General features: G+C 47.4%; 1 protein-coding gene across 3 annotated transcripts in view; it reads left to right on the forward strand.

Moving 5' to 3' along the window:
* Positions 1-24,070, forward strand: part of LOC135054788 (zinc finger protein 300-like) — a 32,137-nt gene extending 8,067 nt beyond the window's left edge. For all 3 annotated transcript variants that reach the window (XM_063958114.1, XM_063958115.1, XM_063958117.1), the window contains one exon: positions 20,782-24,070. In XM_063958114.1, coding sequence (XP_063814184.1) covers positions 20,782-23,099 — 2,318 coding nt within the window. In that variant the 3' untranslated portion in view covers positions 23,100-24,070. The remainder of the gene's footprint in view (positions 1-20,781) is intronic.
* Positions 24,071-26,905: the final 2,835 nt, after the last annotated feature.

A 26,905-nucleotide genomic window follows, 5' to 3' on the forward strand; every position in this document is an offset into this window, starting at 1 on the left:
AGGCACTGTTTCTCATGCCCCCAGGGTGTGAGCCCATGCCTAACAAATGCCGAAGGTGCATTGCGGTGAGTACAGACACCGGGGTCCCGGTTAGCGGGTCCCCGGTGAAAATGGCGGCATAAGGATGCGGCGATCACCTGGCTACGAGCTGCGGTGCCCGCTGCAGACCCCAGACTGGCGCTGAGGTAAATTAAACTCCATCTTTTACACAAATTTCATATATACAGCCAGCATAAACTGTGAGGGACCGCACGCCATTGAGGGGGCGGGGCTCCCGGAGAGCGGGACCAGACACTGAAAGGCGCCATTTCCAGCTGCTGTTGACCTCCAGGCTGCATGCAAGCGCTGCTCCTCCACTGACCCTAATAAATCACAATTGTACTGATACAGGGGGTTTTATATAAGGGGGGAGTATATAGGTAAATATACCACAATCTGCCTTTCTAAGGCTCTGTTTATACACAGCAGAGCGCTGCTTTAACTTGGTATAGTGTGATGTTCTCATTCCTCTCTGTGTCACTCCATTCAGACTGTCTGGGGTTTCCTATGTTATTTAACTGACCTGTGTTATTTCACTGAACTGTGTGTATTTCTGATGAAACAGAGTGGCTGGCATAAAGGCTGCGTGTCCCTCAGGCAACACAATGTTTTCCCCTTCACCGGGGGATCTCTCCTATGTACTCAGTGTTCTCTACCTTCACAGGATAGGAATGTACAAGTGCCTGAGTGGTTAGAATAATTTCAAGAAATGAGTACAAGTATTAATACAGACCTGGTTACTGCCAGACAAGAAAGGTAGCCTCTTAGAAAATGATGTGGATGATTTTTTAATCAGTGCTGCTGACTGCAGGCAGGCTCTTCAGCCCCCCCTGGTGGTCTCTCATAAACGTGCACACACAGGTGCTCCAGTCTGTCTCTGATACTGACATACCAGATCTGGATGTGGAAGGTGACAATACTCTGTCTCCGGGTGTTGAGGCTCTGGTTTATTCTATTAGAGAAGTCCTCAACATACCCGGATAAGGAGACAGAACCTGAGGAAGAATTGTTCTATTGTGTAACCAAATTCCTCTGCCACCTTTCCTATCCTCTGGAATTAAACTCCCTCTTAAAGAAGTGTGGGTCAATACTGACAAATAAAATTCCTAACTCCAAAATGGGGCTAAATTCTTTCCTTTCCCACCTGATGTTAGGAAAGTATGGGTAAATTCCCTGTGCAGGGATACTTCAGTGGCCAGGCTTTCACGTAAGATTGTGCTGCCTGTACCTGATGACGGAAAAATTGGGACTACACTCACTTCAATTTCTACAGCGGTGGGCGTAGCACAGAGGCCCACTATAGCTTGCGGCTGGATTACAAGGGCCATGGTAAAATGGTCTGATATTAAAATAGGGGGGTTTGACTCCCTACCTCAGGATGAGATCATTACACTACTGCATCATATCCAGGATGCTGTACGTTTTATCAGTGAGGCCATTAAAGAATTATGTCTCACCAATAGCCGTGCCATGGCTATGGCGGTCTCGGCTCGCAGGGCTCTGTGGCTGCAACAAAGGTCAGCGGATGCGGATTCCAAGAAAGGTGTGGAGAATCTTCCTTTTACAGGGGAGGCCTTGTTTGGGGAAAAACTGAACAAGTGGATTTCTCAGGAAACATATCTGTAAGTCTACATATCTGCCGTCTGCTGCTCCTCCTGCTAGACGTCCCTATCCTGGGCCCACTCTGCAGTCCTTTTGTGTGGCCAGATTCAGAGGCAGAGCTAGAAGTGCCTCAAATGCTGCTAGAGGAAATCGAGGTAAATCCCGTAAAGTAGCGGCTGCTGGATCTCTGGACCAGGCCTCCGGATCCTCATCCAGTAGGCCTTCCGCGTGACGGTTGGCCCCAGCAGCAAGGCGACTTTCAGGTAGGTGCTTGCCTTCAACACTTCACCCATGTGTGGGCAAAGTCCTGCCGGGATCCTTGGGTGAGGGATCTCATATCCCAAGGATACCATTTGGAATTTCTAATACTACCTCCTCTCAGATACTTCAGGTCAGGCTTACCAGCTTCACCTGCAGCAAGAGTTACCTTGCAAGAAGCCGTTCACAAACTGCTTTTAACAGGAGTTATTGTTCTAGTACCTCCTCCGCTGCACAACAAGGGATTTTACTTGAGTCTATTTGTAGTTCTGAAGCTGGACGGCTTGGTACGGCCAATCTTGAACCTCAAATCTCTGAACCCGTATCTTCGTGTGTTCAAATTCAAGATGGAATCCCTAAGGGCAGTGATCTCCGGTCTGGAGGAGGGGGAGTTTCTGGTATCCCTGGATTTCAAGGATGCATACCTGCATGTCCCAATATGGCCTCCTCATCAGGCTTTCCTCTGGTTCGCTATACTGGACCACCACTACCAGTTTCAGGCCTTACCCTTTGATATCTCCACAGCTCCAAGGGTGTTCACAAAGGTCTTGGCGGAGATGAAGCTGCAATTGCGCATGATGGGAATCAACATAGCCCCCTACTTGGGCAATCTCTTGATAAAGGCGGTGTCCAGGGAGCGCCTTCTACACAGCATCGACTTGGCTACTCGCCTACCTACAGAACACGGGTGGATCCTACATTTCCCAAAGTCTCACCTGGAACCGTCACAGAGAACAGTTTCTGGGGATGATACTGGACATGGTGGCTCAGAAGGTATTCCTTCCCATGGACAAGGCCTTGACAATCCTGGCTATGGTCCTCTCGGGGCTCAGACCTTGCAAGGTCATCTTTGCATCTGTCTACTGGGCAAGATGGTGGTCTCATACGAAGCGATCAAGTAAGGCAGGTTCCATGCCCGCCTGTTTCAGCTGGATCTCCTGGACAAGTGTCAGGGTCTCACCTGCAGATGCACCTGTGTATAACCGTGTTGCCGAAGCCATGAATCTCCCTGTTATGGTGGCTCTAGATCTCTCATCTGGTGAAGGGTCGGAGCTTCAGTACCCAATCTTGGGTCCTGCTGACAATGGATGCCAGCCTCCGGGGTTGGGAGGGTTGGGACCCAGGGAGCTCCGTTTCTTAGACGCTGGTCGTGTCTGGATTCTTCACTGTCTATCGACGTCCTGGAACTCAGGGCGATTTACAATGCTCTCCTGCAGGCCTCCTATCTTCTCCGAAATCAGGCCATACAAGTGCAGTCAGACAATGCCACAGCAGTGGCGTACATTAACCAACAGGGAAGAACAAGAAACAGGGCCGACATGCGAGAGGTGTCAAGGATACTCCTCTGGGCGGAAGCCAATGCAAGGGCCATCTCAGCCATATTCATTCCAGGAGTGTACAACTGGGAAGCAGACTTCCTCAGCAGGCACGACCTCCATCCAGGGGAATGGGGCCTTCACCCTCAGGTGTTTCAACAGCTGGTTCACCGGTGGGGCTGTCCGCAGATAGACCAGATGGCTTATTGTCTCAACAAGAAGCTCCGTCGTTACTGTTACAGAATGAGGGATTCGCAGGCGGCAGCTGTGAATGCTATGACGGCACCATGAACTTACCAGTTTGTGTACCTTTTTCCTCCAATTACAAAGACTCAAAGGGAAAAGCGTTCAGGCAATTCTAATTGCCCAGTTTGGCCTCGACGGGCCTGGTATGCAGACCTCCTGACTAAGGGGGTCATTTTGAGTTGATTGCTCGCTAGCTGTTCTTTTACAGCTGTGTGAACGCATAGTCGCCACCCACAGGGGAGTGTATTTTAGCTGTGCAAGTGTGTGAACGCTTGTGCAGCCAAGCAGTACAAAAACAGTTTGTGCAATTTCTGAGTAGGTCTGAACTTACTCAGCCCTTGTGATCACTTCAGCCTGTCTGGTCCCTGAATTGACGTCAGACACCTGCCCTGCAAACGCTTGAACATGCCTGCGTTTTTCCAAACACTCCCAGAAAACAGTCAGTTGCCACCCATAAACACCTTCTTCCTGGCAATCTCCCAATCTCCCTGCGATCAGCTGTGCGAAGGGATTCTTCGTTAAATCCATCGTCCAGCAACGATCCGCTTTGTACCCGTACAACGCACCTGCTCATTGCGGTGCATACAAATGCGCAGTAGTGACCTGATCGCTGCGCTGCGAAAAACGGCAGCGTGCGATCAGGTCTGAATGACCCTCCATGTCTCTGGAGGAGCCCTGGCCTCTGCTTTTTCTCAAAGACTTTCTTCAACCAGGGCCGTTCGTCTATCCAGACTTACTGTGGCTACGTTTGATGGCTTGGAGGCTGAGAAGGAAATTCTAGCCAGAACAGGGACTTCCCTCCAAGGTTATTTCATCTATGGTCCAGGCCCGTAAGGTGGTCACGTCAAAACTTTACCACCGTATCTGGAAGAAATAGGTTTCTTGGTGTGAGGGTAGAAAATACTCTCCTGTGGAATTTCAACTTGGCCGTTTTCTGCTCTTCCTGCAAGCAGGCGTGGATATGGGCCGATGCTTAGGCTCCATCAAAGTTCAGATTTCGGCTCTCTCCAACTTCTTCCAGAAACAGCTGGTAGTACTTCTGGAAGTGCAGACATTCCCACTCCGTGGGATCTCACTGTGATATTGACCTGTCTCCAGTTGGATTGGGTTGAACCCTTACACAGGGTGGAATTGAAATATCTTACTTGGAAAACTGGTTTGTTGCTGGCTTTAGCCTCAGCTCTGACGTATGTCAGAGTTGGGGCACTTATCCTGTAAGAGCCCATATTTGATATTTCACGAAGATAGTGCGGTGCTCAGGACAGGGCCGCAGTTTTTGACGAAAGTGGTGTCGGCCTTTCACATTAACCAGCCAATTGTGGTTTTGGTGCTGGCTGACACATCGGTTTCTCCAAAGTCCAAGACACTACCAAAATTGGATGTCTTGTTTCTAAGCAGTCCATCGCTCGTTGGCTGAGGTTGATCATTCAACAAGCCTATTGTCAGGAATCCGCAGTCTCCATTGCATCACTTCCAGTGAACAGGGGTCTCCTGGCTTCAGTTCTCTGTTTTCAGAGTATTCCCTGTGAATTGAACCTGTGGAACTACAGGTTCCAGCAGTTCCAGTCTTCAGTCTCCTGCAGCCCACAGCTCACTGTGCTCCACTTAACCAGTTCTATCTTTTGGTAACCACTGGTTTCAGCCTGCAGCCTGGAATACACAGTGTTATTAGTTAAACAGCATTTACTCCCGGTGCACTACTGATCCCAGTCAGCAACCAGCAGTGCATGGCATTAACTGTCTACAGTGTTATTCTCCCGGTTAATCACCAGCTCCAGTTAACTCACAGCTGATCTGAACACCCAATCCAGCAGGGTGTGTTCTCACAGAGATCATCCAATCATCACAGACCAAGGTGTTTAAACTCCAGTTCCTGGCTCAGTCTCATCGCCTTGGACAACTCGTCACATTCTGTGAACAGGCGTCTCCTGTTTGCAGTCCTCTGTCTACAGAGATATCCCTGTGTATTGGACCTGTGGAACTACAGGTCCCAGCTGTTCCAGTTCCGTTCCAGTTTCCAGCTGTTCCTGTGGAACTATAAGTTCCAGCAACCTCTCCAGCTCTCCTGCGAGTCACATTCAGTGTGCAAGTTCCTGTGTTCCAGTCTCCAGTTTCCCTGTGTCCCTGTTTACCTTCTAGTCTGTACCGGTATCACCGTGGAACAACAAGCACCAGCAATACCTGCATTTGTTATCTGGCTCCACACCTTCTACAGCTACAGTGTGCTCCAGCCCTCTGCAGTAGAGACTATCTCTCCAGGTGCATCTCATCATCTCACCTGTGTATCAGCCTGCAAGCTGCCTGTGCATTTCCAACTGCACAGTGAACTTTATACCAGTCTCCTGCATCTGCTACCAGGTTTGCTACCAATATCACCATCTCTGCTGGCTCCACGTTTTAATAATCTCTGGTTCCCATACCAGCATATTGTTTCCTTGTTCAACTATACAGTCATACTGCTATTGCCATAGACTCTCACTGTTATTGCCATAGACTCTCACCTTCCACGCTGTATCATACCTATTGCATTTCTTATTGTTTATTTCTGCAAGTATTCCTGCTGCCTTACTGTTCAACTTTTTATTTAATAAAACAACATTGCGCACATGCGCAGGAATCCAATCCAGTCTCCTCACTTCTTCCATCCTACCTCCACTGACCCACTAGCGCCCCCTCCGGGGGACACAAACCAGACCGAACCTGACAGTTTGTCCAAGGCCCATGGACCCGGATGGTGGTCAGAGTGTGGGGTCAGGGTTACTCCAGAGTTTGGTGTCACGACTCAATGATTATGAGGCTGCACAACAACAAGTGATCCTGTTTCTACAGGGAATGTCTATCCGTTTGGATACCTTGCAGCAATCCCTTCCAAGTTCTGTTGTTTCTCCAGTTCCTGTTCAAGTCACTCCTGCTCCAGTCATTTCAACTTTCCCTGCACAATCCGTTCCTGTGGATGGATCTTGCTCAAGTCAGTCCTATGGCAGTCCCTTCACAGCTAATTCTCCTGAGAGACCGACTTCCTCCTTTGAAAGCTTCAAGACTCCTTTGTTGTCTGCTGTGAACTCTGAACCAATAAGCACTCTTTATCATCTATTGGAACAACTTCAAAGTCTCCTAACAAAAATCATTCCAATAATGGCAGAATTCCTGGGTGGCGCTTTAAACGCAGTGAAGAGTACTGCTCAAAGTATCAAGACTAGTGCGACCTCCGTGTCAACTTTTCTTCAAACTAAAGTCTCTTCTCTTATGCAGAGAGAGGGCAGATTCCAGAGCTACCCGCGCTCCAAACTCACGGAAGCTGGACGCCGGCATCGCAAGCAGCTTTACCTCTGCTTTTACTGTGGGAGTTCTAGTCATCTTATTAAGGACTGTTCCTTCCGCAACTCAAAAGTTGGTGACCGGTCCCAACATCACAGTGTTTTCACCTGCAAACCTTCAAACGTATCCTCTACAGTTTCAAGTTCCTTTACCCCGGACAGGAGTGTCCAAAAAGTCTACGATTGGGGTCCTGTGACAAATAGACCCAATCCCAAGTATGGAAATCAACAGAGACTATCTATGTTACCCATAACTAAAGTAGTTTCTGTGCCTACAGCCCGAGAAGGGGCATCTGTGCCTACAGCCCGAGAAGGGGCATCTGTGCCTACAGCTCGAGAAGGGGCATCTGTGCCTACAGCCCGAGAAGGGGCATCTGTGCCTACAGCCCCAGGTGGGGCATCTGATGTTGTGACCCCAGAAGGGGTATCTGATGTTCAGGTTCCAGAAGTGGCATCCGGGCATGCAACTCAAAGAAGTGTGCCTGATCTATTAACCCCAGGAGGGGTCTTTGGAGTTTCAGCCTCAAGTGAGGAATCCAGGGCCAAGATCCCAGGAGGAATTCTTAAAGCCACAGTTACAGACATGAACTTTTGTTTGCCAACTTCAGAGAGTGCTACCAGCTCAGTACCACTCCAAGAGGGATCATCAGAACATCCGGATTCTGTCTATACAGAGTCAAGTGTCAATGGACCTAGCCCGGTTCCAGCCGTCGGTCCAAAGTCTTCACTGGTTCCAGCCAGCCTGAGTGGCTCCAATGATGGGCTACCTCCTTCGGTTCCAGCCGATTCCAGAATCCTCGGATCAAATCCGGTCCTATCCGTCAGTCCGAGGACTCCACCGGTTCCTGCCGCTTCAAGCTCTTCCGGACCCAATCCGGTCCCGTCCGTCTGTCCGGTTCAGCCTCCTTTGGTTCCAGCCGATTCCAGTCTCTTCGGATCAAATCCGGTCCTATCCGTCAGTCCGAAGACTCCTCCGGTTCCAGCTGGTTCAAGCTTTTCTGGACCCAATCCGGTACCATCCGTCTGTCCAGATCAGCCTCCTTCAGTTCAAGTCAATTCAAGTAGTCCTGTACAAATCCCGAATCCATCCGTTTGTCCAAAGTTGCCATCTGTCCCTACCGATTCCAGTTCCTCTGAACCCGGTGTGGTTCTCTCCAGTGTTTCAAGTAAGCAACTCCTGTCGCTTTGTCCAGAGTCTACAGTTCTTGCGGATATTGCAGTTGCCTCAACCCAGATGGAGGCTCTAAGCATCTCACCCCAAGATGAAGCTTCTAGCGTTCTGTCAACCTCAGCTGAGAATTCCCGTCAGTCAATCCAGGAGATGACGTCCTCTCTCCACCCTCGAGCATTTCAAGTTGATTCTACTCCGGCTTCTGAATGCTTATTCCAGTCCTCTACTCTCAAGTGTCCTACATGGTCTTCCGAGACTTCAACTGACATTCAGCCTTCCAATTGTCCACTAGATACCCAAGCTCCAGTCTACTTTGATGGTGACTATGCTCAGTTTCGTGCAGTGGCGAGCCAATACCTCGCTTTTACTGAGTCGGAATCTTCAGTGACTATTTCTCCAGCCAATGCAATCAGATACTTCCTCCTGTTCTTCAAAGGTAGAGCACTGGACTGGGTGAATCCTCTCATTGAATCTAAAGATCCGCTACTGAGTGATCTTCCCGCTTTCTGCGAAGCCGTAAAACAGGAGTTTGCTCCAAAGTTTATGCATTCAAAGTCATCTGGGCATTCTGGCCAATTTGTCAACAGTTTGTCTACTGCTAAATCCTCTCCAACATCTCTGTCTGTGCAAGATCAGGATACATTAGACCAAGCTATTAAAGATTTCCAAGCTGCAAAGTCAAGACAAGGTTCTCAGACTTCAGATTTGAAAGTTGCATATACTTCCGTGTCTCTCCTACAGCAACACTTCTGAAAGTATTGACTCCCCGGATTCAACATCTGTTCAGTCTTCCAGTTCTCAGTTTTTCGACTCAACTCTTTCCAAACACGATCAGGTTCTGTTGAATCAATGTATCAGAGATTTCAAGAATTACAAGAATTGGAGAGCTCAAAAACCAGTTCAAAGTCTACCATCTGTTGATGTAAGTGTTGGCTATGCTGCCGTTACCCCTAGTCCTGGTGTCTCATATAGCTTCAAATTCACTGGTCCACAGGTTGTCTCAGATAATGTTATTCCTAAACAAAAGGCTCCCATGACCACACTAGACCTGGACTTTGACTCTGAAAGTGAGTTTGTTGATTAAGACTCAAGTTACATTATGGGAGGTTCTATCCTTCCTAGCTATGCCTTTTCCCAGGAAGTAAATTCTGTCTCAAATGACCATGAATGGTCTACTTGTTCTGACGAGGAAAATCTGTCTTCTGAAGATGAAAGTTGGGAAGACTTTTGAGGACCTCTGCTTTTGTGTATTCCTAAGTTCTTTTTCAAGGTTCCTCCAAGTTCCAGCGTGGGTGTTCGGTGCCCACCCATAAAAGGGGGGGTACTGTCAGGAATCCGCAGTCTCCATTGCATCACTTCCAGTGAACAGGGGTCTCCTGGCTTCAGTTCTCTGTTTTCAGAGTATTCCCTGTGAATTGAACCTGTGGAACTACAGGTTCCAGCAGTTCCAGTCTTCAGTCTCCTGCAGCCCACAGCTCACTGTGCTCCACCTAACCAGTTCTATCTTTTAGTAACCACTGGTTTCAGCCAGCAGCCTGGAATACACAGTGTTTCTAGTTAAACAGCATTTACTCCCGGTGTACTACTGATCCCAGTCAGCAACCAGCAGTGCATGGCATTAACTGTCTACAGTGTTATTCTCCCGGTTAATCACCAGCTCCAGTTAACTCACAGCTGATCTGAACACCCAATCCAGCAGGGTGTGTTCTCACAGAGATCATCCAATCATCACAGACCAAGGTGTTTAAACTCCAGTTCCTGGCTCAGTCTCATCACCTTGGACAACTCGTCACATTCTGTGAACAGGCGTCTCCTGTTTGCAGTCCTCTGTCTACAGAGATATCCCTGTGTATTGGACCTGTGGAACTACAGGTCCCAGCTGTTCCAGTTCCGTTCCAGTTTCCAGCTGTTCCAGTGTTCCTGTGGAACTACAAGTTCCAGCAACCTCTCCAGCTCTCCTGCGAGTCACATTCAGTGTGCAAGTTCCTGTGTTCCAGTCTCCAGTTACCCTGTGTCCCTGTTTACCTTCTAGTCTGTACCGGTATCACCGTGGAACAACAAGCACCAGCAATACCTGCATTTGTTATCTGGCTCCACACCTTCTACAGCTACAGTGTGCTCCAGCCCTCTGCAGTAGAGACTATCTCTCCAGGTGCATCTCATCATCTCACCTGTGTATCAGCCTGCAAGCTGCCTGTGCATTTCCAACTGCACAGTGAACTTTATACCAGTCTCCTGCATCTGCTACCAGGTTTGCTACCAATATCACCATCTCTGCTGGCTCCACGTTTTAATAATCTCTGGTTCCCATACCAGCATATTGTTTCCTTGTTCAACTATACAGTCATACTGCTATTGCCATAGACTCTCACTGTTATTGCCATAGACTCTCACCTTCCACGCTGCATCATACCTATTGCATTTCTTATTGTTTATTTCTGCAAGTATTCCTGCTGCCTTACTGTTCAACTTTTTATTTAATAAAACAACATTGCGCACATGCGCAGGAATCCAATCCAGTCTCCTCACTTCTTCCATCCAACCTCCACTGACCCACTAGCGCCCCCTCCGGGGACACAAACCAGACCGAACCTGACACCTATTCTTCGGCAGCATTGCCGCTGCCGAGTTCTATCCAGGTCCACTCCACAAGGCCGGTGGGTTCTTCCCGGACGGCTGCCCGGGGCGTCTCGGCCTTACAGTTGTGCCGCACAGCTAATTGGTCTGGGTTCGTAAAGTTCTATAGGTTCGACACCTTGGCCAGAGATGACCTTCATCAGTTTGGTCAAGCGGTTTTGCAGGGATCTCAGCACTCTCCCACCCTTTCTGGGACCTTTGGGACTTCCCCATGGTACTAATGTCATCCCAGTATCCACTAGGACGTTAGGGAAAATAGGAATTTAATACCTACCGGTAATTCCTCAGTACTTCGAGTTCTTGCTTACCTGGTTGTAAGTGTTCTTGGTTGGGCCTGCTGTTGCTGTCCCTGTTCCAGGTTTAGTTAGCGTTGCTATCCTTAGTTACGGTTAGCGTTGCTTTCCTCTGTTCTGGTTAGCACCGATACCCTTCTTGTTGTTGTCTGTTGGTTCGTTACCTCACCGCTTTTGTGTATTTTCCTTCTCTCAAAGTATGTCCGTCTCCTCGAGCACAGTTTTCCTAGACTGAGTCTGCTAGGAGGGGCATAGAGGGGAGGAGCCAGCACACACTAATGTTTCTCTGACGTCCTAGTGGATGCTGGGAACTCCGTAAGGACCATGGGGAATAGACGGGCTCCGCAGGAGACTGGGCACTCTATAGAAAGATTTAGGACTATCTGGTGTGCACTGGCTCCTCCCCCTATGACGCTCCTCCAAGCCCCAGTTAGATTTCTGTGCCGGCCGAGCTGGATGCACACTAGGGGCTCTCCTGAGCTCCTAGAAGAAAGTATAGTTTAGGTTTTTTATTTTACAGTGAGACCTGCTGGCAACAGGCTCACTGCAGCGAGGGACTAAGGGGAGAAGAAGCGAACCTACCTAACTGGTGGTAGCTTGGGCTTCTTAGGCTACTGGACACCATTAGCTCCAGAGGGATCGAACACAGGTCGTCCGTTCCTGGTGCCGCGCCGCCGTCCCCCTTACAGAGCCAGAAGCAAGAAGGTGGTCCGGAAAATCGGCGGCTGAAGACTTCTGTCTTCTCCAAGGTAGCGCACAGCACTGCAGCTGTGCGCCATTGCTCCTCATGCACACCACACACTGCGGTCACTGATGGGTGCAGGGCGCTGGGGGGGGGCGCCCTGAGCTGCAATATTAACACCTTGGCTGGCAAAACTAACACCATATATAGTCCCAGGGGCTATATAGGTGTATATTAACCCCTGCCAGAAACGATAAAATAGCGGGAGAAAGCCCGCCGAAAAAGGGGCGGAGCCATCTCCCTCAGCACACTGGCGCCATTTTTCCTTCACAGTTCCGCTGGAAGGAAGCTCCCTGGCTCTCCCCTGCAGTCCTGCACTACAGAAAGGGTAAAAAAGAGAGGGGGGGCACTAAATTTAGGCGCAGTATATATATTATATAGGCAGCTATAAGGGAAAACACTCTGTATAGGTGATATCCCTGTGTTATATAGCGCCCTGGTGTGTGCTGGCATACTCTCCCTCTGTCTCCCCAAAGGGCTTTGTGGGGTCCTGTCCTCTGTAAGAGCATTCCCGGTGTGTCTGCTGGGTGTCGGTACTGCTGTGTCGACATGTATGATGAGGATAATGATGTGGAGGCGGAGCAAATGCCTGTGAATGTGATGTCACCCCCTGCGGGGTCGACACCAGTGTGGATGGACTTATGGAAGGAAGTACGTGACAGTGTCAGCTCCTTACATAAAAGGTTTGACGACATAGGACAGCCGGCTACTCAGCTTGTGCCTGTCCAAGCGTCTCAAATGTCATCAGGGGCTATAAAACGCCCGCTACCTCAGATGACAGATACAGATGTCGACACGGATACCGACTCCAGTGTCGACGATGATGAGACGAGTGTACCCTCCAATAGATCCACCCGTTACATGATTGAGGCAATGAAAAATGTTTTACACATTTCTGATGATACCCCTGGTACCACAAAAAAGGGTATTATGTTTGGTGAGAAAAAACTACCAGTAGTTTTTCCTGCATCTGAGGAATTAAATGAGGTGTGTGAGGAAGCGTGGACTTCCCCAGATAAGAAATTGATCATTTCTAAACGGTTAATGGCTGCGTACCCTTTCCCGCCAGAGGATAGGTCACGCTGGGAAACACCCCCTAGGGTAGATAAAGCGCTGACACGCTTATCAAAGAAGGTGGCACTACCATCTCCGGATACGGCCGCCCTAAAAGAACCTGCTAATAGAAAGCAGGAAAGTACCCTAAAAGCTATATACACACACACTGGCATTATATTGAGACCCGCTATTGCATCAGCTTGGATGTGCAGTGCTGCAGCTGCGTGGTCAGACTCCCTGTCGGAAAACATTGATACCATGGATAGGGACAATATTTTGCTAATGATTGACCATATAAAAGACGCGGTCTTATACATGCGTGATGCACAGAGGGATATCTGCCGACTGGCATCAAAAATAAGCGCTATGTCCATTGCCGCCAGACGGGGGTTATGGACTAGGCAATGGTCAGGTGATGCCGACTCCAAGCGGCACATGGAAGTTTTACCCTATAAAGGGTGGAACTTTTTGGGGAAGGTCTTTCAGACCTCGTTTCCACAGCTACTGCTGGGAAATCGACTTTTTTGCCACAGGCTACCCCACAGCAAAAGAAAGCACCGTATTATCAGGTACAGTCCTTTCGGCCCCAGAAAAATAAGAGGGCTAGAGGCTCATCCTTTCTGCCGAGGGGCAGAGGAAGGGGGAAAAAGCTGCAGCACACAGCTAGTTCCCAGGAGCAGAAGTCCTCCCCTGCGTCCGGTAAATCCACAGCATGACGCTGGGGCTGCTCAGGCGGAACCGGGAACGGTGGGGGCACGTCTCAGGTTTTTCAGCACACAGTGGGCTCTCTCACAAGTGGATCCCTGGGTCCTTCAAGTAGTATCTCAGGGGTACAGGCTGGAATTCGAGACGTCTTCCCCCCCCCCCCCCGCCGTTTCCTAAAATCTGCCTTGCCGGCAACTCCCTCTGCCAGGGAGGCAGTGTTGGTGGCTATTCAAAAACTGTATTCACAGAAAGTGATTGTCAAGGTACCCCTCCTTCAGCAAGGAAAGGGTTACTACTCCACAATGTTTGTGGTACCGAAACCGGACGGTTCGGTGAGACCCATCTTAAATTTAAAAAACTTGAACACTTATATCAAAAGGTTCAAGTTCAAGATGGAATCGCTCAGGGCGGTTATTGCGAGCCTGGAGGAGGGGGATTACATGGTCTCCCTGGACATCAAGGATGCGTACCTGCATGTCCCCATTTACCCTCCGCACCAGGAGTACCTCAGATTTGTGGTACAAGACTGTCATTATCAGTTTCAGACGCTGCCGTTTGGGTTATCCACGGCACCGAGGGTCTTTACCAAGGTAATGGCCGAAATGATGATACTCCTTCGCAAGAAGGGAGTTTTAATTATCCCGTACTTGGACGATCTCCTGATAAAGGCGAGGTCCAAAGAACAGTTGATAGTGGGGGTGGCACTTTCTCGGGAAGTGCTACAACAGCACGGCTGGATTCTCAATATTCCAAAGTCACAGCTGGTCCCGACGACACGTCTTCTGTTCCTGGGAATGATTCTGGACACAGACCAGAAAAGAGTGTTTCTTCCACTGGAAAAAGCCGAGGAATTGTCATCTCTGGTCAGAGACATCCTAAAACCAGGAAAAGTGTCGGTACATCAATGCACACGAGTCCTGGGAAAAATGGTAGCTTCATACGAAGCAATTCCATTCGGAAGGTTCCACGCAAGGACGTTCCAGTGGGACCTGTTGGACAAATGGTCCGGGTCCCATCTCCAGATGCAACAGCGGATAACCCTATCGTCCAGAACCAGGGTGTCGCTGCTGTGGTGGCTGCAGAGGGCTCATCTACTAGAGGGCCGCAGATTCGGAATACAGGACTGGGTCCTGATGACCACGGATGCCAGCCTTCGGGGCTGGGGGGCAGTCACAAAGGGAAGAAATTTCCAAGGACTGTGGTCAAATCAGGAGATTTCTCTTCACATAAATATCCTGGAGCTAAGGGCCATTTACAATGCCCTAAGCCAGGCAAGACCCCTGCTTCAAAACCAGCCGGTACTGATCCAGTCAGACAACATCACTGCGGTCGCCCATGTAAACAGACAGGGCGGCACGAGAAGCAGGATGGCTATGGCAGAAGCCACAAGGATTCTCAGATGGGCAGAGAATCATGTGTTAGCACTGACAGCAGTGTTCATTCCGGGAGTGGACAACTGGGAAGCAGACTTCCTCAGCAGGCACGACCTCCACCCGGGAGAATGGGGACTTCATCCAGAAGTCTTCCAAATGCTGGTCAACCGGTGGGAAAAACCACAGGTAGACATGATGGCGTCCCGCCTCAACAAGAAGTTGAAAAGATATTGCGCCCGGTCAAGAGACCCTCAGGCGATAGCAGTGGACGCTCTAGTGACACCATGGGTGTACCAGTCGGTTTATGTGTTTCCTCCTCTACCTCTCATACCAAAGGTACTGAGAATAATAAGAAGGCAAGGAGTGAAAACCATACTCGTGGTTCCGGATTGGCCAAGAAGAGCTTGGTACCCGGAACTTCAAGAGATGCTTGCAGAGGACCCTTGGCCTCTGCCGCTCAGACAAGACCTGCTGCAGCAGGGACCCTGTATGTTCCAAGACTTACCGCGGCTGCGTTTGACGGCATGGCGGTTGAACACCGGATCCTGAAGGAAAAGGGTATTCCGGAGGAAGTCATCCCTACCCTGATCAAAGCCAGGAAGGATGTCACCGCAAGACATTATCACTGCATTTGGCGGAAATATGTTGCTTGGTGTGAGGCCATGAAGGCCCCGACGGAGGAATTTCAACTGGGTCGATTCCTGCAAGCAGGGGTGACGTTGGGCCTCAAATTGGGGTCCATAAAGGTCCAGATTTCGGCTCTGTCGATTTTCTTCCAGAAAGAACTGGCTTCACTGCCTGAAGTTCAGACTTTTGTCAAAGGAGTTCTGCATATTCAACCTCCTTTTGTGCCCCCAGTGGCACCTTGGGATCTCAATGTGGTTTTGGCATTCCTAAAATCACATTGGTTCGAACCACTTAAGACTGTGGATTTAAAATATCTCACGTGGAAAGTGGTCATGCTGTTGGCCCTGGCGTCGGCCAGGCGGGTTTCAGAATTGGCGGCTTTGTCTTGTAAAAGCCCTTATCTGATTTTCCATATGGATAGGGCAGAATTGAGGACTCATCCTCAGTTTCTCCCAAAGGTGGTCTCAGCTTTTCACTTGAACCAACCTATTGTGGTGCCTGCGGCTACTAGGGACTTGGAGGATTCCAAGTTGCTGGACGTAGTCAGGGCCCTGAAAATTTATGTTTCCAGGACGGATGGAGTCAGAAAAACTGACTCGCTGTTTATCCTGTATGCACCCACCAAGCTGGGTGCTCCTGCTTCTAAGCAGTCTATTGCGCGCTGGATTTGTAGCACTATTCAGCTGGCGCATTCTGCGGTAGGCTTACCGCAGCCTAAATCTGTAAAAGCCCATTCCACACGGAAGGTGGGCTCATCTTGGGCGGCTGCCCGAGGGGTCTCGGCTTTACAACTTTGCCGAGCAGCTACTTGGTCAGGGGCAAACACGTTTGCAAAATTCTACAAATTTGATACCCTGGCTGAGGAGGACCTGGAGTTCTCTCATTCGGTGCTGCAGAGTCATCTGCACTCTCCCGCCCGTGTGGGAGCTTTGGTATAATCCCCATGGTCCTTACGGAGTTCCCAGCATCCACTAGGACGTCAGAGAAAATAAGAATTTACTCACCGGTAATTCTATTTCTCGTAGTCCGTAGTGGATGCTGGGCGCCCATCCCAAGTGCGGATTGTCTGCAATACCTGTACATAGTTATTGTTACAAACATCGGGTTTTGTGGTGAGCCATCTCTTCAGAGGCTCCATTTGTTATCATACTGTTAACCGGGGTTCCTATCACGTGTTATATGGTGTGATTGGTGTGGCTGGTATGAGTCTTACCCGGGATTCAATAATCCTTCCTTATTGTGTCAGCTCTTCCGGGCACAGTTCCTAACTGAGGCTTGGAGGAGGGTCATAGGGGGAGGAGCCAGTGCACACCAGATAGTCCTAAATCTTTCTATAGAGTGCCCAGTCTCCTGCGGAGCCCGTCTATTCCCCATGGTCCTTACGGAGTTCCCAGCATCCACTACGGACTATGAGAAATAGAATTACCGGTGAGTAAATTCTTATTTTTCTTAAAGTGCCAGGCTCCGTTGGACCCGATCTATAACCCCATGGTACTAATGTCATCCCAGTATCCACTACGGACTACTAGAAAAGGAATTACCGGTAGGTATTAAGTTCCTATTTACTTCTTTTTACGCTTAATATTTTCTCTGAAACTCTACTCATAGAATCCCACTAGTTGTAATTTGTTTAATTAATGGTGAAGCAAGAAGCCACAAAGTATTTATTTGTGATGTTTAAAAAAACTCAATAGCTTAAAAGCATATTTGCTTTCGATACACAACTGACATATTATATAAACTTTTAAGGTCTTACCTTAATTTTGCCTTAATTTAAATATGCAGTCAGACATTGCTAGGTTCCCAACTTATGATCAATAAGTGACATGTGGGGGAGGGGTGCTGATTTAGGATGAAGGTGGTCTCAAAACCTTCAAGTGTACATATAAATACACAATATACAGTATATAGGGAAGGGGCTCTAGACTGCACACCCTAACTGCTAGTAATGAAAGGTGCTACCTTGCTGAGACCTGTAGTTCCACACTCAAAGAGAACAAGTGCAGGTGCTCAATTCAAAGATTACTCATTCAAATAATAATAATACATTTTGCAATAAATTCTGTAATGTGAGGCTTTTCGCATAATCTTGGCCAAAATTCAGAGCTTACCCACCACTGTCAGTTGTGGGGTGACTTTTGAGGCGGCTTCGTTGCGCTTGCACCCATGCCGGTATCCCGGCGTCGGTATGCTGACTGCCGGGATCCCGGCTTCCAGCATACCCATCCCAACCTGTACTAAGCTTTGGAGAGAGATAAAGTGGATGGAGATAAAGTACCAGCCAACCAGCTCCTAACTGTCATTTTTTTAAACACAGCCTGTAACCTGATTGGTTGGTACTTTATCTCTGTCCATTTTATCTCTCTCCCAGGATCGGTACATAGACCCCTTAGTATGATGTTAAACACAAATTTAGACAGGCTTGCTACATTGTATTGTATTCTGTACTGCCATATCCATCTGCAGCTATTCAGCACTGTACTTTAGTTTTCATTAGTGGAACAACCACCACCCAGTGGTGAAGCTGTGTATTGCATGCTGTGGATTCTCTTACGCCTTACTTTGCCTGCCTGCGCTATTTGTATGGCACGACTAGAATGCCTGTATGACGCAGCAGCACCGATGACCGTGGCTACATCTGTTCATCAACTAAACCGTAGTAATTAGATACCGTGTCTACTAAATTATCATGGATACCTAATAACTTTTTTAAATATAGTCCTAAGCTGCTGTCACAGGTGCACCTATTTTGGTGTTACTGATGATGGGGTCCCATTTGCAATAGCGGACTTTATAACAATAATAATGATGATAATAAATGTCTGCTTAATTCGATGTGTGTCTGTGTGTCTTAGTTTACATGTGTAGCTTTGGTTGCACACCTTTGCTTTACAGCCTCAGAAAGTCCTTCAGCACCCGTAATCTCCTGTGCTTTCCATTCAGTGACAGTCAGGCTCTAGAACAGGGGTGGGCAATTATTTCAGCTGGGGGGCCGCTTAACACTTCCAGCGAATATTCGAGGGCCACACACAAAATACTCAAAAAGAGTCCCCTTTTTACACATTACGGCAGATAGCGTCCCCTTTTTACACATTACAGCAGACATCGTCCCCCTTTTTACACATTACAGCAGACAGCGCCCCCGTTTTTACACATTACGGCAGACATTGTCCCCCTTTTTACACATTACGGCAGACTGCGTCCCCTTTTTACTCATTACGGCAGACATCGTCCCCCTTTTTACACATTACAGCAGACAGCGCCCCCGTTTTACACATTACGGCAGACATCGTCCCCTTTTTACACATTACAGCAGACAGCGCCCCCGTTTTTTCACATTACGGCAGACATTGTCCCCCTTTTTACACATTACGGCAGACTGCGTCCCCATTTTACACATTACGGCAGACATCGTCCCCCTTTTTACACATTACAGCAGACAGCGCCCCCGGGTACTAATGGTTCCCTGAAGGAGGTCTATTATTGGGATCCCGGTGCCCTCCGGAGGGGACTTTACTTCTAGTCAACGGTTGTGCTGCCCGTGTCCAGTGTATATATATATATATATATATATATATATATACACACACACACACATACATATATATATATATATATATATATATATATATATATATATATATATTAGTACACACAAACACACATTACGTATACACACCAAGCCAACACGATACAGAGCCAAATATTCCAATTTAATAAATAGCAGCATTATAAAAAAAAACTAAGAAAAAAAAAATACAGCCAGCTTACTTTTGTCTCTGCAGCTGAGCCGTTGCAGCTGTCCTTCACTTCTATGCGGTGCCGCGGCTGTAATTAGGTTGTCAGGGCAACCCATGGGGAGCGCAGCGCCGCAGATCACCCCCCGCTCCCCCCTTAATCCGGCTCTGCGCCCAGCGCGATTGGTAACAGAGGAAATCCCGGTCAGCTGACCCTGTGACGTGACCGGGATTTCCTCAGCGGCGCCTCGTCTGAGAGCAGTGCAATGACAAGCGGCCTGTCGGGCCGCTTGTCATTGCACTCTAATGGGGCACAGCGGGCCAGGCACGATCGGTCCGCGGGCCGCCTGTTGCCCACCCCTACTCTAGAAGCTGGTTACCATCAGTGGGTGGCTCTGTGACTGATTGACTCATTCCTCTCTCAGATCTCTCCTCTGTAATCAACTAAGTGGGTTGTGAGACAGACTGGCTGTTTTCACTGACAGTAAACCGCAACATAATTTTTTTCACTGCCACCCCTCTTTCTCTGACAGGACAGATCACTCGCAGCTGTATCACTCTGCCCCTCTCTGCAGCTGTCACCTCGACAGCGAAAGCTGGGGTCTGAGCACCACAGAACTTCTCCATTCTCTCCTGATGGGTTCCAGCAGCTCTCCATGTCCACAATTACAATATTAAACAGAATAGCATCTGTTCCTAAACAATGTTTCAACTATTCAAAATAACACTGTTATTTATTTACACAATTCTCTATAGAAATCCTTAGCAAAACTTATCCTGACCATAGGTGTGCGCAGGGGGGGTGCCTGGTGCGCACAGCCACCCCCTAATGTCCGGCACCCTGATCTCACATGCCTGATGCAGCAATCGCCAAGCAGGCTGATTACTGTCCCCTCTGCGCTGCACCCTGAAGGACTGCATTACTGACGGGACGCCTGGGTTAATCAAGGGTGCCACTGACACCGGCTTTCAAACTCCGGGCTCCATCTCCATGTACAATAACAGTGTGATGTGACGTGATTACGTCATGCTGCTCGCACGCCCACTGGTCACACCCGCCACATGCCCACCTCTCTCCTTCTATGCTATGCCAACGCCAGCCACTGATGAGGATCAGCATGCAGCCAGCGTTCCTCTTAGGAAGACAAATTCAATACTGGCAGGCGGTCGGCAGCAGCATTGACACGTCACTCGTTTTTCCACCAGCAGCAGTACTAGTCTGCGACTGTCAGTGTCAGTGAGTGACTGACTTGTAAGTAAGCTGCTGCAGCTTGCAGGGGAAAGAGAGGGGGAGCCAGACCAGGCTGAGGAGGAGCAGTGTAATTGCAGTGAGTGCCATCAGGGGTGTTTGTTTGGTGCACACCACAACATCTGACAATGTACCTGCTTTATTAGGATTGGTACAAAAATGGATATTTTATATTGCGTTGACCGTCAATAGATGGTGCTAGACACACCCAAAAAGCGGTGCTAGACACACCCCTCCAACGGTGCACCCCCTAATAAAATGTGCTGCGCACGCCTATGATCCTGACATACACACAAGAGCTTACTTCTCTTCCAGGGGTAACATATATCCCCCGTGCTAGAGCCAAAAATAAAATGCTGAAACTACATTGAAACAATATCGAATAAAATTTTTTTTTTTTTTATGTTTTTCAGGCGTCTTGGAGGATGAAGATGTCTCCCACACCAAGTTTTCTTCTTTCGATTGTGTATGCACGGATATACATGTTTTAGGAAATTACCAACAGCCACAATGCTTTAACATATATAATATCCAAAATGGATTGAAATCAGAAACAAATGAGACTAAGGAATCTATCTCACGTGAGGGGAAAAATGTTATAGACACTGAGATTTATACGTCCACAGATCATAAACACTATATGTCTACTCATCTTAAAGTGGAAACAGTCTCGGTTGAGGAAGGAGATATCAAAGAGACTGCTAGTTATACACCCACAGATCATACACAGTATACATCTACTCTTATTAATGAGGAACCGGTCCCATGTGATGGAGGAGACCTCACACACACTGACATGTATACACCCACAGGTCATACACAGTATACATCTACTCTTATTAAGGGGGAACCATCTGATGGAGGAGACTTCACACACACTGACATGTATACACCCACAGGTCATACACAGTATATATCTACTCATAGTAAGGAGGAACCGGTCCCATGTGATGGAGGAGACCTCACAGACACGGACATCTATACACCCACAGGTCATACACAGAATACAGTTACTCATAGTAAGGAGGAACCGGTCCCATGTGATGGAGGAGACCACACAGACACTGACATGTATACACCCACAGGTCATACACAGGATACATCTATTCATATTAAGGATGAACCTGTCTCATGTGATGGAGAAGACCTCACAGACACTGACAATTATACACCCACCAGTCATACACAGTATACAGCTACTCATATTAAGGATGAACCAGTCTCATGTGATGTAGGAGACCTCACAGACACTGACATGTATACACCCACAGATCATACACAGTATACATCTACTCATATTAAGGAGGAACAAGTCTCATGTGATGGAGGAGACCTCACAGACACTGATATGTATACACCCACAGGTCATACACGGTATACATCTACTCATATTAAGGAGGAACCATGTGATGGAGGAGACATTCCAGTCAGTGATAGTTTCACACTTTCAGATCACACATTTACATGTCATACGGATGGCGAAATTAAACACAAATCATTAGTAACTGAAACCATTAAATTGGATGAACCTGTAGAAGTGATTCACCAAACGTCCGCCACCATAGGTAATTCAAATAATACCTCTAGTATTCAAGAATGCATAGTTGCTACACTGAATCCTCCTCAACATCAAGTTACTGAGAGCAAGATGGAAAATGTGATTTTAAAATTCTGCTTTGACCCAAGTTTTCCTGGACACACCAGTGGCCACATCGTACAGAGACCACATGTCGGTTTTGAGAAAAAGAAAACAATTGGTGATATCTCAAATCTTACAAAATATTGGAGAGAGAACTCTAGGAAGAAAACCCCGCAGTGTTCTGAGTGTGGGGAATATTTTTTGAAGAAAGCCCAACTCCTCGCCCACCAGATAACTCACACCGGGCAGAAACCTGTTCGATGTTCTGAGTGTGGGAAAAAATTTCTTACCAATTCCCAACTGGTTGTACATCAAAGATCTCACACAGGAGAGAAGCCGCATCAATGTTCCCAATGCGGGAAATGCTTTGCCGAGGAAAGGGTCCTGGTGAAACATCAAGCGGGCCACTTGAAAGCTAAAACATTTGGGTGCTCTGATTGTGGTAAACGGTTTACTGAGAAGTGGAGACTAGTCAGCCATCAGGTTAGTCACACAGAAGAAGTATCCTTTAGCTGTCCTGAATGTGGGAAGCAGTTTTTGGAAAAATGGAGACTTGTCAACCATCGGAGAACTCACACGGGAGAAAAACCATTTCAGTGCTCTGAATGCGGGAAGCGGTTTGCAGAGAAAAGAGCACTAGACAAACATAAGAGGACTCACACTGGGGAGAAACCTTTCCAATGTCCCGAATGTGGGAAATGGTTTGCAGACAGTGGGACATTATGGAGACATAAAATAACTCACACCGGCATTAAAAAGCACACCTGCCCTGAATGTGGGAAACACTTTAGAGACAAATCCGCACTTGTTATCCATCAGAGGACTCACACCGGAGAGAGGCCATTCCAGTGTTCTGAATGTGGAGTCCGGTTTGCTGATAAAGGGAAGTTGGTGAAGCACCGACGGATTCACACGTGTGAGAAAAGTACATGTCCGGAATGTGGAAAAGACTTTAGATTGAAGTCGTCACTTGCGAGACATCTCAGCATGCACACCAGAGATAAGACCTATGCTTGCTCCTTATGTGGAAAATGTTACCAATATAAGTCATCGCTTGTCAAACACGAGAGGATTCATAAGGGAGATAAATAGTTGCTGAGCTCTAAACAGGAGAAACAATTTGGGGGCTCGTCTGGAGTTAGCAGCAAATCACGCTAAATGTCAGATGTATTGCTGATGTTCACATAAGATGCCAATGTTTTGTGACTGCTGATACTTATAAATCCCTAAAAAGTTGCACGGGGCATGCGTCCCATGATGTCTTCATACAGAGGCGCAGAACCGGTTGAGCCACATGGACTTTGAAATGTATTGGGCATTCCTGGGCGGTGACTGGGAGGTGGCTATGCAGGCGCATAAAGTTCTTCTGTCTCATGGGTATGTTATAGGATAGTGGGCGTGGTACTTCCAATGGTTGCAGCTGCAGCCGCTCAAAGTGAGCGTCCTAGTCCTTCCACATTCAGACACACGGCTGTACACCAGGGGAAGGACTCATACTAGCATTAGCATAAAGTCACAGACGTAACTAGACACTGATGCAGTTGCAGCAGGGTCCAACTCAGAATCGGCTTAAAAGACTGCAAATTTACACATGGACAAACCATGTTGCAATTAACGGTGTGCGACTGGATTTGTTTTGCATACAGAGGAAATAGAGGCCAATTTTCCATTTAGCACACATACACTGGGCAGCTTAATTTCAACATTGAGATTTAGAGTTCATCTAGGATTCGCCCTCTTCCCGACTCTAGTGTCCACATACTCACTCTCATCCTGCAGAGAAACATGTTTTGGTCAAGGCTCAAAATTACACTACCTTGCTGGAAATACTACTAACTCCAAATGTGGCTCTTGGTGTCTTAAATTATTATTATTATTTATAGAATAGCGGAGACCTAGGCGCTTCAGTACCAGTGTGCAATATTAGAAAGTTGTGAGTGACAATCCTTATCTCTTTTAAGAGTAGCTGCTCATAATACAGAATGTGTGTAGGGTATACACTTAATAACAGAAATAAATAGTGGGGAGTATAAGCGCTTAGAAGTGATGTAACAACTTTTCAAGGGAAAACAGAGTGAGGTGGGTATAATTAAAACCAATAGTACTTATCTGGTTTTACACAAATTTCCAACCGTGGTTGATCATTTTGGGATTCACATGTAAAGAAAGAATATAACAGAACATAGTGTGTACTGTTTCAACAGAGTAATTGTCGTATAGCAATATAGAGCAATCAATTTAGGGAACGTGCTTATTCCCAATTCTGTGAATTTGATAGCCCAGACATTTTAAACGTAAACAGATAACAGTACACACTATGTTCTGTTATATTCTTTCTTTACATGTGAATCCCAAAATGATCAACCACGGTTGGAAATTTGTGTAAAACCAGATAAGTACTATTGGTTTTAATTATACCCACCTCACTCTGTTTTCCCTTGAAAAGTTGTTACATCACTTCTAAGCGCTTATACTCCCCACTATTATTATTATTATTTATTTATTAATTTTTCAAATAAAAATTAAAAATACTCGTCAAATGAAAAAAAGTGCATCATGTGTGTTCATGATTTTTTTTTTTTAACCTTTCCTTTCCTTTTTTCTTTATGTATTGTTTTGAATGGCAGCAGTAACATAAGTCAGCAATGACCAGTTATACCAGAGTAAATGGGCTCTCACACACCCACACATCCATCTAAACTTTATATTTAGATTTAAATTTAGATTCTAAAGCGTGTGTGTGTGTGTGTGTGTGTGTGTGTAAGCGGAAAAGCCTAATATTAGATTCTATCAAAGGTAAGCTTATATATGAGGAGAACAACTAATTTACATGAGAGTGCTATTGCTTTTACAGTGCTGAATAAACTCATCTTTACCATATTATTATTAGCATTTATAAGGCGCTAAATATTTCTGCAGCGCCGTACATAGCAAAAGTTACAAAACGGTAAACAGAGTAATACATTTACATAATTACAAGTGTAGGAATAGATACAGTGTATAGCTATTGGCTGAGTTAATGAGCCTAGGGAGAGTGATGTAACGCGGAAGGAGGGCCCTGCTTTCGAAAGCTTAGAATCTAATAGGGAAGGTGGAGTCATAAGGAGATAGTATTAGGGATGGAAGTGGGAGAACTGGATTGGTCGGAGATCTGGTAGGCTAGGATGAAGACTATTATGAGGGAGCATTTGATGTGGGATACGGTCATTAGGTCAACACAACTTAGGTCGAGAGTCATTAGGTTGACCACTATTGGTCGCCAAGGTCACTAGGTCGACATGGTTATTAGGTCGACAGTTCAAAAGGTCGACATGAGTTTTTCACTTTTTTATTAAATGTTTGTGTTTTTTCATACTTTACGATCCACGTGGACTACGATTGGAAATAGTAACCTTGCCCGAAGCTCGCTCACCATGCGAGGGGACACGGTGCACTAATTAGGGTTCCCCGTCACTTTACGAAGAAAACGACACCAAAAAAAGAAAAAAAAACTTATGTCGACCTTTTGACCTGTCAACCTAGTACATGTTGACCTAATGACCATGTTGACCTAGTGACCCTGTCGACCTAAGTTGTGTCGACCCAATGACCCATACCCTTTGATGTTGAGGGGAGAATCTGACAAAACGATGACGTGTCCCTTAATATGGGTAAATTTAGTAGCAGTTTGTGATCCACTGGTCTACTAAGACATAGAGCAAAGCTTACATATATTTTATGATTTAACTTCAAAGACTTGCTTCATGTCACAAGGCGGTCACCATTACCGTATTCGACATATCGCTTCATGGCTTTTAATCAATTGCCTGGATGTTCCCTACGCTGTGCTGCTGCCAATAGTTGTTTTTTTTCTCTTGACGTCCTAGTGGATGCTGGGAACTCCATAAGGACCATGGGGAATAGCGGGCTCCGAAGGAGACTGGGCACTCTAAGAAAGAATTAGGACTACCTGGTGTGCACTGGCTCCTCCCTCTATGCCCCTCCCCCGGCTCGAGCTGGTTGCACACTAGGGGCTCTCCTGAGCTCCTAGATAAGAAAGTATTTGTTAGGTTTTTTATTTTCAGTGAGATCTGCTGGCAACAGACTCACTGCAACGAGGGACTTAGGGGAGAGAAGCGAACCTACCTGCTTGCAGCTAGCTTGTGCTTCTTAGGCTACTGGACACCATTAGCTCCAGAGGGATCGAACACAGGCCCAGCCTCGGTCATCCGGTGCTGCGCTGCCGTCCCCCTTGCAGAGCCAGAAGCAAGAAGATCTTCACGGAAATCGGCGGCTGAAGACTCCGGTCTTCATTAAGGTAGCGCACAGCACTGCACCTGTGCGCCATTGCTCCCTGTGCACACCACATACTCCGGTCACTGATGGGTGCAGGGCGCTGGGGGGGTGCCCTGGGCAGCAATTAGAGTACCTTAAGGTGGCTAATCACACATAATATAGCCTAAGAAGCAATATATGTGTAAAATACCCCTGCCACATTATTATTATAAGAGCGGGAAAAGTCAGCCAAAAAAGGGGCGGGGCTATCTCCCTCAGCACACTGGCGCCATTTCCTCTCACAGCTCCGCTGGAAGGACGTTCCCCAGGCTCTCCCCTGCAGTTTCCTGGCTCAATAGGGTAAAAATGAGAGGGGGGGCACTAAATTTAGGTACAGATACTATATATATAGCGGCTATAGGGAAAATCACTTGTGTAGTGTAACTCCCTGCATTATATAGCGCTGTGGTGTGTGCTGGCATACTCTCTCTCTGTCTCCCCAAAGGACTTTGTGGGGTCCTGTCCTCAGTCAGAGCATTCCCTGTGTGTGTGCGGTGTGTCGGTACGGCTGTGTCGACATGTTTGATGAGGAGGCTTACGTGGAGGCGGAGCAGGTGCCGATAAATGTGATGTCACCCCCTGCG

The sequence above is a fragment of the Pseudophryne corroboree genome, chromosome 3 (genome assembly GCF_028390025.1).
Source record: "Pseudophryne corroboree isolate aPseCor3 chromosome 3, aPseCor3.hap2, whole genome shotgun sequence".
Lineage (NCBI taxonomy): Eukaryota > Metazoa > Chordata > Amphibia > Anura > Myobatrachidae > Pseudophryne > Pseudophryne corroboree.